General features: G+C 40.9%; 1 protein-coding gene across 1 annotated transcript; it reads left to right on the forward strand.

Moving 5' to 3' along the window:
• The first annotated feature begins 174 nt into the window (after nt 1-174).
• On the forward strand, nt 175-13453 carry tfcp2 (transcription factor CP2). Its single transcript, XM_056423685.1, has 16 exons — nt 175-457; nt 798-984; nt 3162-3313; nt 4762-4838; nt 4983-5088; nt 5353-5459; nt 5743-5895; nt 6009-6119; nt 6385-6476; nt 6668-6716; nt 7422-7515; nt 8230-8320; nt 8417-8523; nt 11395-11537; nt 12121-12172; nt 12278-13453. Exons 2-16 carry the CDS (start codon nt 863-865, stop codon nt 12313-12315), a joined length of 1494 nt encoding a protein of 497 aa, XP_056279660.1. The 5' UTR covers nt 175-457; nt 798-862; the 3' UTR covers nt 12316-13453.
• The last annotated feature ends 332 nt before the right edge of the window (nt 13454-13785 follow it).

Consider the following 13785-nt stretch of genomic DNA (forward strand, 5'->3'; position numbering starts at 1 on the left):
ACAGAAATTGACAAATGGGTTGTTAGTAAAATATAATTTATAAAAGCAGAGAACTCCTTTGTTCAACTTCATGTTGAACCGGCCACAAGCGATAGGTGGCGGTATAGAGCACCAACGTTCTTTGCTCGCACTGAAATAATAACACGAAGAAGAGAGAAACGGAAAGTACGGCATCTCCCGGTTTCTAACGAAGCTAGATAAACAAACAAAAGCAAGACATTTCATGACTTACATTTAGGAGCCTGAGCTCATTTAGACGTGTATATATGTCCAGATATGTCTTTCAGGAGGAACTTGTTCCCGCGAATCCCCAATAAGTGAGGGAAAGCAGGGCTAGCATCCTTCTCGCTCAGTGGTTAGCTCGTCATGTTTATTTTAGTGCTGGGGCGAAGGAGCGAGACATGATGGCATGAAACTGTCGCTCTGTTACAAGTAGCTATCCTCCTCTCACTTACAGGTATGTGGGTTTTATTTAATTTGATAACGTAATTAAATAAAATAGAAAGCAAATTTTTTTTTACTTACCGTAGTTTGTTTTTATTTTAACAGCGCATCAGTGCACGTTGCACTAAACGCGTGTGACGTTACCCTTAAAGATCACGTTACCTTCAAGAGCTGTGCATTGTTCAGCTTGTAAACCTGCTAAGTTTCTGTCAATTGCATCAACTGTGTCTTGTTTTAGTTCTGTACGCTCTTCGATTAAACGTCCACATGTTGCTCTATTTACACGATTTTATTGTAAAAACTTCAAGCCACATTCAATGAAAGATACACTTATTATTTCCCTTTTCTGGAAGGTTGTGGGGAACTTGGCGCAACTTTTAACCGCAACTGCACTCCGAAAGATCTCCTCATCGTCACCATGGCGTGGGCTCTGAAGTTGCCCCTCACGGATGAAGTGATCGAGTCCGGACTGGTCCAGGACTTTGATGCCAGTCTGTCGGGCATTGGCCAGGAGCTTGGTGCTGGGGCATACAGCATGAGGTACTGCGGAGGCCTGTTCTCTAAGTCCGCTGTTGCACAGTAATAATGCTCCAAGTGCAACACACTGATATTCACCAACAGATTGTCATCTGATTTGATTTGTGACCCATTTCAATACAGGCTTTAAATTCGCTACATCACATAAATCTAACCCCAAAGTGAATCCTCCTTCAGTCATCAATTTTCAAAGTTTGTGAAACTGTATCACCTTCTAAAGATTTAAGTGTCAGCTGTGTGTGTCTTTCACTTGACCTACATCTTTAACAGCAGTGTTATTATTACTCCTACTATGTAGTTTAACAAGCAGTTATTTAAAAAATATTGTCATTTGCAGAGGACATATTCTGTCACTTATATGGAACCGACTTGAGATTCTATATAATGGTATTTAACATGATAGGCTTTGTGTTCACAAGTATTCAAACCCTTTCAACTTAATATGTTGCAGCCATATCCTAAAAATCCTTGTTAATCACTACAATGAAAAGGCAAAAACAGAATTTTTAATTAATTATATTTAAAATGTCACAATATATTAAAAAGAATGTAAACTGAGATATCATATTTACATAACTATTCAGACTCTTTGCTATAACACAGTTTCTACATATTGATTGAAGACAACCTGTGGTAAATGAAATTGAACGGACATAATTAGGATAGGCACACACCTGTCTATATATAGACTCCCAGCTGGCAGTGCATATCGGAGCACACAAAGAACAGCCTGCTGAGCTCACACACGAAATTCTGTCGAGGCACAGATCTAAGAAGGATACAAAAAGTCTGCTACATTGAAGGTTCCAAAGAGTACAGTGGCCTCCAAAATTCTTAAGTTGAAGAAGTGCGAAACATCCAGGACTCTTCCTAGAGCTGGCTGCCCGGCCAAACTGAGCACTCAGAGAAAAAGAGCCTATTTAAGGGGGTGACAATACCCTGAACTCGGGCTGAGCTCCAGAGATCCGGGTGGTGAAACCTTCAGAAGGACAACATCTACTGCGAAATCCACCAATCTTGGCTTCACATTAGAGTGAACAGACGGAAGACCTACTCGGAGTCCTTTAGTTGCTTTTTGTTGTTGTTGCTAACTTCAATCTGGCTTTTATTGAGTGTGAGAAACATGATTCTCTGTCCTGATGAAATCAAGATTAATCCGTTTGGCCTCAATTCTAATCCTCGGGTCCGGAGAAAACGAGGCCCCACTCATCACATGCGTATCACCATCCCAACGGTGAAGTATGGTGTTAGTGGCGGCATCCTGCTGTGGGCTGTTTTCAATGACAATGTGTAGGGAAAGCTGAATGGAACAAAGTACATGCATATCTTGAATCAAAACTGGGTCCCATCCCTAAATCCAGGGTGGCAGAGCTTGTTGTGTCATAGCTAAGAAGACTTGAGGCTGTAATGGCTGCCAACGGGGCTGAGTCAAGGTGTCTGAATACCTAATGTCAAAGGGATATTTGAGTTTGTTGTTCTGTATGTGAAGTACTGCACTTAGTGATGACTGAATGGAAAATGTATCAACACATGCAGATTCATTGCAAAGGTTGGTGACAATCAGACAAAGAATACTCTTTGTTTAAATTTGAGTGGGGCATTCGACTTCCACAGACCATGTCCACACCACTACGGTTGCACTACATTTTCATGTTATCCTCTCACAATGCAGCATACTGCTGATATATTCACATACATATATCTGCACACTTCCATTTGTTGGGGGGTATTTGTCAAGAGCTTGAAGTCCAAATATATATTTATGATGTTTGTGTTCAGTTTTTCATGATGGCAATTATGTGAAATGCACTTAGGTTTGGCTGACTCTAGTGCTTTGCTGGCGAAAGATCCCTCTGTTTTGTTCTCTTTCTTGTCTGGTTAAGTGCTCTGCTAAATGATACTGTTCAAGCTGCAAAGTGCATGCTGAAATTCTTCTGTTTAAATGGATCTATGAGATACTGACTTGGTATTTACTGGTGTTGGTGCCCTAGTTGCCCTCCAATATAATTAATGAACTGCAAAGCAGACACACGCAATAAACCGACGTTCAGCCTCAAGTGTTGTCAGACTCTCCATTTGACTTCACATTCTTTTTTATCATGAGGTTTCTTAGAATCAAATGTCACCATAACATCGACATGGCAGCTCACTGACACTGTTCTTCTGTCTCTGTTCTCCAGCGACGTGCTTGCGCTGCCCATCTTCAAACAGGAGGAGTCCAACCTTCCTCCAGACACCGATAACAAGATCCTCCCCTTTCAGTATGTTCTGTGTGCAGCTACCTCGCCCGCCATTAAACTGCACGATGAAACCCTCACCTACCTCAACCAAGGTCAGCATCGGGATCCCTGCCACACTGCACTTTTCATATTTATGTAAATGTATCAATAAAAATCAAATCGTGTGATTTTCAAAGCACCCGTTAACCCTTGTGTCGCCTTCTGGTCAATTTGACCCGATTCAATGTTTAATGTCGGTGTTCTTTCGGGAGTCAACAAACAAACATAAAGTACCTCACACTTAAACTTGGAAAACAATATTAATTCTAATAATGTTCTGGAGATTTTAATAGCTGGGGTCATATTGACCTCAAGGGTAAAATATGTTAGTAAATATAAAGGTAACAGGAGGGTTAAACATTGAATCGGGTCATATTGACCCGAAGGTGACAGGAGGGTGAAACATTGAATCGGGTCAAATTGACCCGAAGGCAACACAAGGGTTAAGAGTGAAATGCACCCCTATGCTATTGAAATCATTTAAATTACCTAATATGTGTAAATTAGTGAAATGGAGTCCTTTTCTGGGCAAACAAGCCGTATTGCAAAAATAGTCCAATTCACAAAGATTGCCACCAATAGCCAAACACAGTTAAAGGAACATTATTAGCCTCTTTAGAAATGTGGTGGTAACTGAAGTGCAGAAGGGGTGTGAATGCATACAACTTAATAAGTTATCTGCGTTGGGATCGCTGCAGACGGGGAACTCAAAAATCGTCAATCTCTTGAAATAAGAAACTATGATTCATATTTCCCTCATTCAAAATGTATAATTTCCCCCACATGCATGTATGTGCTGTGTGGCTTATGTGGACACGATGAAAGGAATGTGCGTCCGAGCAGAGCTCGGTTCATATGGGCCGGCCCTAAGCGACTCAATGCTCCTGGCTCAGGCTGATGCAGTGGCCTCGAGTGCACTTATACTTTGCAGCCCGGACGATTGAAATCACACACAAAAAAGGCCAATTGCACTCAGCTGCAAAACGTTACGGCCATGTTTTCACTTTATTATCATTTGTGCAATGTGTTTGTGATTTATGAATACAACTTTGAGACGGGGCAATAGCAAATGATGCACAGTTCTTTGAATTCGGCCTCTCAGTTGCCGTTTTACATATTTATCCTAGATATTATATTACCTGATTGACTGTATAGAGTGGAAATTAGATGTAGTGGAAGGGAATCTAAATGGAAATACTTTGCAATGTGGTCTGTTTTGAATACACTGGCACCAACATAGTGATACTTTTTTTTTGTTAGTCATTTAGGGCTATATTTTTCTTTCGTGATACACCATTATAATTATCTTGTTTATGTGGTATGGTGCAATTGGTTTTATTTAATGTTATGCTGTTACTTTGGTCAACCTACTTTATTATAATAATATCCTATAGCAAAATAGTGCTATATATGTAAATTATGCATTATTATGATTTGTATAGCTACAATTGTTGGATTTTATTAGTGAATATTTATTCACGATATGGATTTGTCATTGCAGGGCAGTCCTATGAAATTAGAATGCTTGACAATCGGAAAATTGGGGAACTTCCGGAAATCACTGATAAAATGGTGAAGGTAAGATCCAGACACGGACACACGCATACATGACAACGTATGGATGACGGACTGAAGGGACACACCAGTATTCACATATTGGCTTCAATAGCATTGGCTCAATCTGCTTAATTCTTTCTAAAAATAAATCTCACAACATTTCAGAGCATCATCCGTGTGGTGTTTCATGACAGACGACTTCAGTACACCGAGCACCAGCAGCTAGAGGGCTGGCGCTGGAACAGGCCCGGAGATCGCATCCTCGACCTGGGTGAGCTCGAAATGAAAAATGCCGGTCTACTTTGATGGCTCCAGAAGGTTATGGTTCTTATCTAGTGTGTTGGATTTGTGTGTGGAAAGATGTGTTGCTGTGCAGCCTTGTGTGCATGTTAACCATCCAGTAGTTTTGGGATGAATTCAGAATGTTGAGTGTTGGCCTGAACTATAAGTGCAGGGTTTAGACAATATTATTGAGAAGATGGTGTGCATCAAGGACTCTTTTGATAACAGCCTGTTTTACATTGATCCATTGCAGATATCCCCATGTCCGTCGGCATAATCGACCCCCGGGCTAACCCTACTCAGCTTAACACTGTGGAGTTCCTTTGGGACCCATCAAAAAGAACCTCAGTTTTTATCCAGGTAGCATGACGGACAACACTTTTGTTTTCCTTATTTACTTTCATTCATTAAAAGTCAACATCAGTAATCTGAGGCAATTTTAATCCTTTTGGCATTTTAGATTTAAGCTTGTTAACATTTAGTTCACTTGACATTTTAGATGCCATTCTGCAGGCAGTAATTACTAATATCGTTGTGTAATGCAGTTTACTTATTTCTCTGATTTAACTGACCTGAGTTTTATGTTTTTGTCATCAGCCTTGTGCAGATTTTAATTTTAGTTTGATATTCCTTTCTTTTTTAGGTACACTGCATCAGCACAGAGTTCACCATGCGCAAGCATGGAGGAGAAAAGGGTGTCCCTTTCCGAATCCAGATAGACACGTTTAAAGAGAATGAGAACGAAGAGTACACCGAACACCTCCACTCGGCCTCCTGCCAGTTCAAAGTCTTCAAGGTGAGGGGAATGAGAGAGAGATGGAGGCCAAAATTGAACATTTATGAACTGCAATGCACATATTTAGTTATCTGTGACCACCACCTGAATGGCTTCCACATGACCTGTTTCAGCCTAAAGGTGCAGACAGAAAGCAGAAGACTGACAGGGAGAAGATGGAGAAGAGGGCACCACAGGAAAAGGAAAAGTATCAGCCCTCCTATGAAACCACAATCCTGACTGAGGTTAGCATGTTACTAATGTGTGAAAGGGATCCATAATTAGGTAAATAAACAAGTCATTAAAATGAAATGCCAAAAAGGTCAATGAAGTGAACAGTAAAAGGAGAAATTCTCCAAAGGGTCTCCGATACCCGGAAACACTTTTGTCACCGCCAAAATCAACAAGAGATGAATATTTCTCGTAGTAGCTTTAAATGTAAGGAAAAGGTGCATACATATATTTAGTAGGTTATTTGGATGCAACAATAACAAAAGTGTTCTCCTGCAGTGCTGCCCCTGGCCTGAGGTCACATACGTCACCGCCAACTCTCCATCGCCCGGCTTCAACAGCACACCCACCAGCTTCCCAGTGCCAGAAGGGTATAAGTGTTTCACAAAACCTGCCAAGGCTTCATAACAAATGCTGCTTGAAGTTAATCAACCATGAAATCCACATAGTAGTTTATTGGTTTTGGTTTGGTGAGGAACACACCTGATGTTTAGACTCTTCTAAATCTGGATTTCTGGATTCTTCCATGGTTCTAACGTGTTACGTTTTTCATCTTTTTCAGAAATGGATCGCCAAGCCACCAGCCTGAGCCGGTCGTTCAGGTAGCAGATGTAAGTTCAAGTGCTGCTTCACTGCCTGACTAGTCTATTCTCCCAGGCCTAACTGTTGATAATGATAAACCAAAAACACGAGATCAGCTCACCTTCAAGACATCTAGACGATACACTTGTGTACAGGAATCCAGCTAATATCTCTTGTGTGTCTACCTTAAAGACAACTTGACAGAATATTTCATATTGTACATGCGGTATATTTGGCACATGTCGAGCTGATACGTTATGCTTTAGTTACTTGCATCCTGGCAAATTAATTACACTCAAAATCTGGAGGGGTAAGGAGGCGAATAGGTAAGTCTGTAACCATAACTGAATATATCAAATGATTACAAAGGCGCTGGATTCTTCACACATTAACATCTGTGTATCATTAACGTGGTATCAAAGTTTACATTTTTTTTATATCAAGTCATTCTCAATCTTAGAATATCACGACACACACATACTCTGCACAAATGAAAGTGTTGGGTTATGTTTGCCCTCATTATACATTAACTCCATCGATTCAAGTCTTGTCAATATACGTCCGAGTCAAATCTGGCAATTTTCTTTGTGTGTTTACATGTGTCTTGTTGATTTTAAATGTCTTCTCAAGTTTAAGACGGTATGATCAGTATGGCATGAGGTAACTTTAGAAAAGGGCAGTATATTCATATGTGACTTGTACAAGCCAACCATGAAATGCCCTTTTCCCCCCAGAATTTGTTGCCCACAGCAACACCACAGGATGCACAACAGTGGCTTCTAAATAACCGCTTCTCACCCTTCTCTCGGCTCTTCACCAACTTCTCAGGTAGTCTGGCTTTTGAATACAGATTTGCAAATGAACACTTGTTCTATCACTCCTCTGACTTCCTCTAAACAGCTGGACTGAAGCCCTTGTTTATTCCATCCCTATTTCATATTTTCACTCTGCATAAATGACTACATACATCCACACTAATATGTTTTCATTTTAAAACAGAGTTTTGAAAAGGAAGAAAAAAGATCTCCGTCCATACAGATCCTTTTCAGGACCATTCACGGTGACGTAAACGTGAAGCAGATTTTCAGATCGAACTTTTGCACAGAGTCATGTGACCGGGCATGACTGCTAAGACCCAATCAAGTAGCTAACGCGCGTGCCTACGTCATCGTTTCTAGACTTCTCCGTATTCGATGCTCTTAAAACTCCGGCAAATGTGAACTCTCAGTTTAAAGATAGCAAAAGATATGACTTTTTAAAATGGAAACATGTTTGTGTGGACATGGCCTAAGTGCCCTTTAGCAAGACACCAAATCCCTGCCAACCCCTCGGGCTGTCTGTCTGTAGGTGAGCCTGTGTGGTGAACTCCTGGGTGGTAGAATAAGTAAAAGATGAACCCTTTACTTGCATATTTGACATGTTATTTTTATAATTTTTCTCCACGTTTCAACTGTTGGAGCCCCCAAAACAAACTTTTCATGTGTAATTCTGAGAGTGAAGGGTTTTATGCCCCTAAAGCAAGCTCTTGTGTTGGTGTCCCAGGGGCAGATCTGTTGAAGCTGACCAGGGAGGATGTCATTCAGATCTGTGGGCCAGCGGATGGCATAAGACTCTTCAATGCACTGAAGGGACGGTGGGTCTTCTTCAATGGAATCCCATCTCACGAATGTATCATCCTATGTATCACAAATGAAAGGTTGGTTATTCCCTCTGTGGCCGCTGTTGACAGGGTGGTGCGCCCGAGGCTGACCATCTACGTTTGCCAGGAGTCCCAGCAGGCGAGGGAGCAGCAACCGAAACATGAAAACGGAGACGCCGCCGCGAACACTTTCTTTGGTCAGTGCATGTTCATGGCACCACATCAAAATATCAATTATTGGAATAATAAGAAAAGCAATATTATTGTGAATATCCTGAAATACATGAAACAATTTGACAATATCTTGTCTGACATGCAGCCATTGCTTTAACCCTTGTGTTGCCTTCGGGTCATTTTGACCCGATTCAATATTTAACCCTCCTGTCCAGGGCTCCAGACTAACTTTTTTAACTAGGAGCACAGTCGCTCCTAACTTAAAATGTTAGGGGCGCAAGCAGAAAATTTAGCGGCACTTTTTTGTCAAAATGGGTGGTGCTCCCTCCCCTCCCAAAATTTTTCTTTATCTTCTTCCTGCTATTATTCATGCAGTCGAACTATTGAGTGTGATCACCCGCTGGCGGCTCTGCGTGATGAGATCGCGCACACAACATACTATTGAGAACATTGAACATATTGAGAGACATTTTTGTTTTTTCAACGCTTTTTTTTTGCTAGGCGCTCGAATTTTTTCATAATCAGGGGAAAAAAAGCTTAGCGCACCACATTTCCTCTCTGCAGGAAAACCCTCGCACACTATGAATCGATCGACTTTGAATTTTTTTTATTTTTTTTTACTGATAATTTGATAATATATACAATCTATACCTGTTTGCCTTCATCAACTTTCAAAAAACTGCAAATTCACAACAGAACTCTTTGTTAAACATATTTTAGTTTAAACATAGAGAAAACATAACACATGTGTGCATGTGCCAGTATACAAAACATAATCAAAACAAACATTATTGGTTTCTAGAGCTGCGAGGTTTTTTTGGTTGGATCACCGATCACTGAGATCAGTATCTATCTGCCGATCGATCATTCCACCGATCATTTGTTGATTTGAGCATTCTATTTGTGTTGATATGAATTGCTATGAGGACTATGAGAAATACATATAAACTTAAACAAACATTAAACCAATTTTTACTTTTTTACACTTTTATTTTAAAACAATAGAAAGTTCTTTCCGCTAACTTTGCAAAACCGATGTTTGTCAAAATCTTCCTTCTTTATCAAAACCAAAACGCTCGCGCTCTGATATGTTGCGTTTACCGTGAACATCAGTCTATAGGGGCAGACAGCGAGAGAGTTGAGTTGACCCAGTGATTCAACTCAGGGACGCGGGACGCTGGTGTGGTGGTGAAGATCTCTGACCTCTCACCTGCTCCCTTGCGGCTGCGCCTCTTTTCACATTTCCCCCCTCTCACACACACAGCCTTATTCCTTATCGTTCGTCTTTTCTTCTTTCTTCTTCTTTAATGTCGGTTAGCAAACCAGTCATTCATAAAAAATAAAAATCTGCTAATTTATGGTCGCGCATGCGGAGTTTGATGAAAAAATACTACTACTGTTGTGTCTAATTTAGGCGAAATGCATAATTTGGTGTCGTGGTCCTGTCGCCTTCGGGTCAATTTGACCCGATTCAATGTTTAATGTCGGTGTTCTTTCGGGAGTCAACAAACAAACATAAAGTACCTCACACTTAAACTTGGAAAACAATATTAATTCTAATAATTTTCTGGAGATTTTAATAGCTGGGGTCATATTGACCTCAAGGGTAAAATATGTTAGTAAATATAAAGGTAACAGGAGGGTTAAACATTGAATCGGGTCAAATTGACCCGAAGGCAACACAAGGGTTAAAAGAAATACGCTTCCGTATATGAGAGCAGAGCAAGCCAGTGGGGCGCACAGGCTTAGACTCACACGCATGAACATGCACTCACTATGTAAACAAAACACACAGCGGCTTATTTCAACAAACAAAGAGGGAGAGCTACTTCATTTATCTGCCCAGGATGCCATTACTCCACATGATCGTAATATAGCAAATAGTTGTTGCTGCTATAGTAATGCTCTCAATGTTCTACAGACATTTCTACAGCTATTGGTTATTATAGGCGGACAAATAACAACAAACCTCACAAGATATCAGAAAGTTGCAAAGCAGCAGTGTGTCCAACATGATGTTATTAGACTTTGTTTGTTTGTTGATAAAACAAACATTTAGAGATATAACTTGTTAATTATACAAATTAAGATGTGCAGGTATGAAGATGTTGATACCGTTGAACAGAGAGCTACACTAACCCTTTCCAAGCCCAGCTAACCGTCTGTCGGCTGTAACTTCATACTTACCATACAAACATTATAATTGCTCATCCAACTCATTTCAAGGAAAAAATAAGCGCATTTCCCAAAACGGAAAATGTTTCCCTTTTTAGTTTTAATATATCTTTCGGGAACTATTCTTTTTGTTCTGCTGTGGTAGCAGCTTACTTTATTCCTGAATTATTGTCAAACGAGTTGACGTAGCTTTTAGACTAAAATGCATCACTTGCTGTGCAGAAGGGGACTGGAGGCAGATTTTAATATCCAGAATAGGAGAACAAAGGAGCTGTAGTTAACATTATGATCAATAATATAGCAATAAACAACGTATCTATGGATAGATAAAGTGCAGTAATGTCTATATGAGCAGAGAAATAAGTCTCCCTCTGCATGTGTTGTTATCCGAGCTTCTCCTTGCTTTATTGACGAAGCCGTGGTGCATGTTGGCGTGGCCCACCGGTCAGCTCACAGACGCTGCCCTGCACTGCTCTCATACGGGGTCACGGCTGATTACGCCGTCCTGACGTTGTCATTAAAGAGCAGCATCCACCCTCCGGCTCCTCCTCGGGTGTCCACTAGTGGTGCTGTATTCACTGTTCGTCAACATGTTGAGAGGCAGTTGAAATGCTTCCAATCTTAAATCTTGCATCTTTTTAATCTCCCTGAGTTCATATTGTCAACGCAACACATACTTGTGTAAGAAATATAAATGTGTGTTGTTGTACCTTTTTTAGTATATCATGCCATTTACCTGGAGGACCTCACAGCTACTGAGCTGACAGAGAAGCTCGCTCAGCTCTTCAACATCTCACCCAGGCAGATAAATCAGATCTTCAAACAGGGTCCCACGGGCATCCATGTGCTGGTCAGCGACGAGGTGAGTAATCCTCCTGCTCACGGCCTGTAAACTGGGAATACTCTGCACGGTGTCAGAAATGTTGTCGTTTAATTCCATCTCGTACATCTGGAATGTAAAGACAAAGCTCACATTGTATGTGCTCCCACTGTCAAGCCATGAGCTGAGAGCTCACTGTATGTGTACAATTATAAATCTAAATATAAAAAGATTATTTTGAAAGCTCCAAGGCAGGTGGAAGTTACACCAGCAGGGCTCACTCGCACGACTGCCAACAAGGCAGTCTGCTTTGATCATCTATGCCACACGGAAGCAAGGGGCAACCTGGCCTCCAGAGCTTCCGTCCACATGACGCGGTTTTGTCGCCATGGTAATGACAGATGCTGTTAGCCTCATTGTGCAGACTCTGAGATAAAAGGCCCTAACCCTAGGGAATCCACTTCAACGATGCAAGAGCCTGACAACGGCCGACCAACGTTTCTGTCACTTACACATTTTACTCACAGATGATGAAAAACCGATTGACTTGGTGTCAATACACACGCTGGTAAACAACTCTAGCTTGTTTCCCTCTGACATTAATCATTTACCCTCTTTTTAACAGATGATTCAGAACTTCGAGGATGAAGTTTGTTTCGTTTTGGACACAATGAAAGGTAATTGAGCGTGGCATTTAATGTGTTTCTATAATTAACTATAATTGCCAGTTTATTTATAATGCCTGCCCTGCTAATGTTTTTTTCTCTCCCTTATTTTTCCAGATGACACAAACGATGGCTACCATATCATCTTGAAGTGAAACCTGCGCGGGAGAATAGCTTTGTTCTCTTCTTTAGACCCGATCCAGTCACCCCCTCTAGAGCTTCATATTCTTCGCTGTTCCTGGAACACGTGGGGACGCCCACGAGAAACGTCTCGAGGCTGCGAGGAGGCCCGTGTGACTGTAGCACCTGGCCCTCTCCTCACTTTACCTGTCTTACCTTTGAGGTAGTGGCTGTGACCACAGTGAAGTGAACGACCTCCTTGCCACCCGACCGTTGTCTCCGTTAAGTGGTTGCGTTGTCCTTGGTTGCTTATGTCTCGTGAAAGAGGTTCATGGCACTACAGCTGCTATCACTGTTTATTTGTTATCTGAGCATCTGGTGCGCCAAAGGTTCGTGCTCCAGAAACAGTTTGTCATCTCTTTAAACACCAACAACCAAATATGCAAAAAAACAATTATTAACCGTGACAAAAAAGAGTTACTCTGACAGTACTTGACTTTCAGCCTGCAATGCAGCACCATTTCTCCTCTTCATGCTGGGATCCACTGAATCCAGTCTGCAAGAAACGCGGTAATCAGGACATTAGGGTATACCGTTGGAATCCAGCTGTCCTCCATTACATCTGTGAGTCCTTTTGAAAGCGAATGTTGTCAGTCTTTCACTGGTTTTAAGTCCTTTAAGTTCCTTTTTGAGAAAGGAAAAGCTTTCCCCAGATACCGGTACATCCTTGTAGTTGGTGTAAAGTGTTACTACCTATGAAGCTTGAATAATAATGAAACACCGTCTCGTGTTCGTGATCTCAGTGGCGATACCAGCAAACTGTCTCCAGTCCATGTGGTTTAAACCTTATTTGTAAATAGATCATTATTTTAAAATGTTTTCATAAGGAATCATGTGTTTCTTTGGCAGTTAAAAGAAAGAAGTCTTTTAACCAACTATTGTTTTGGGATTTTACCACATCCAAATACTAATGCATGTAGTGGAGCTGTTGGTCACATCAAAGCTGCATGTGAAAACAGTTGGTTTGTTTATGTTCAGTCCATTTTACTGCTTTCATCGAATTGATAGCATGACATTTTAGACACAAATTTTAGCCCGATATTATCAGCATTATTCATTATTGTTTCCCGGAGGTGTTTGCAAAAAAAATAAAAAAAGATTTTTTAAAAACTATCTACAAAAAAAGGGTGTCATACATTAATTCACATTATTAAATAAAAATGCATGTTTCCCTTTGCTGGGCAGACGTGTAGTACATACACATGTTATTGTATTGCCATCGACACAACAATAACACTACACGCTGTAAATCAGTCAAACTTATGTTAAATACCATGTGACTCAAGATGCTTCCGAATCCTGCACGTCTATTTCTGAACAATATGAACAAAGAAGCGAAAAAAAGAATCACTTCATTTCCCAGCATGCCCCGGTGTAGGGCATGCCTGTGATGTCACAATAAGTATATATACAGCTACGGGGAAGAATTATATCCTCCATTGTTA

Source organism: Pseudoliparis swirei, chromosome 9 (assembly GCF_029220125.1).
Source record: "Pseudoliparis swirei isolate HS2019 ecotype Mariana Trench chromosome 9, NWPU_hadal_v1, whole genome shotgun sequence".
Classification (NCBI taxonomy): Eukaryota; Metazoa; Chordata; class Actinopteri; order Perciformes; family Liparidae; genus Pseudoliparis; species Pseudoliparis swirei.

Excerpts from the sequence above, each read along its gene's own strand:
- tfcp2 (XM_056423685.1), top strand. The coding sequence starts at position 863 with ATGGCGTGGGCTCTGAAGTTGCCCCTCACGGATGAAGTGATCGAGTCC. Across the intron at positions 3,314-4,761 it reads CCTCACCTACCTCAACCAAG|GGCAGTCCTATGAAATTAGA; the intron begins GTCAGCATCGGG and ends TTGTCATTGCAG. Across the intron at positions 7,516-8,229 it reads GCTCTTCACCAACTTCTCAG|GGGCAGATCTGTTGAAGCTG; the intron begins GTAGTCTGGCTT and ends TTGGTGTCCCAG.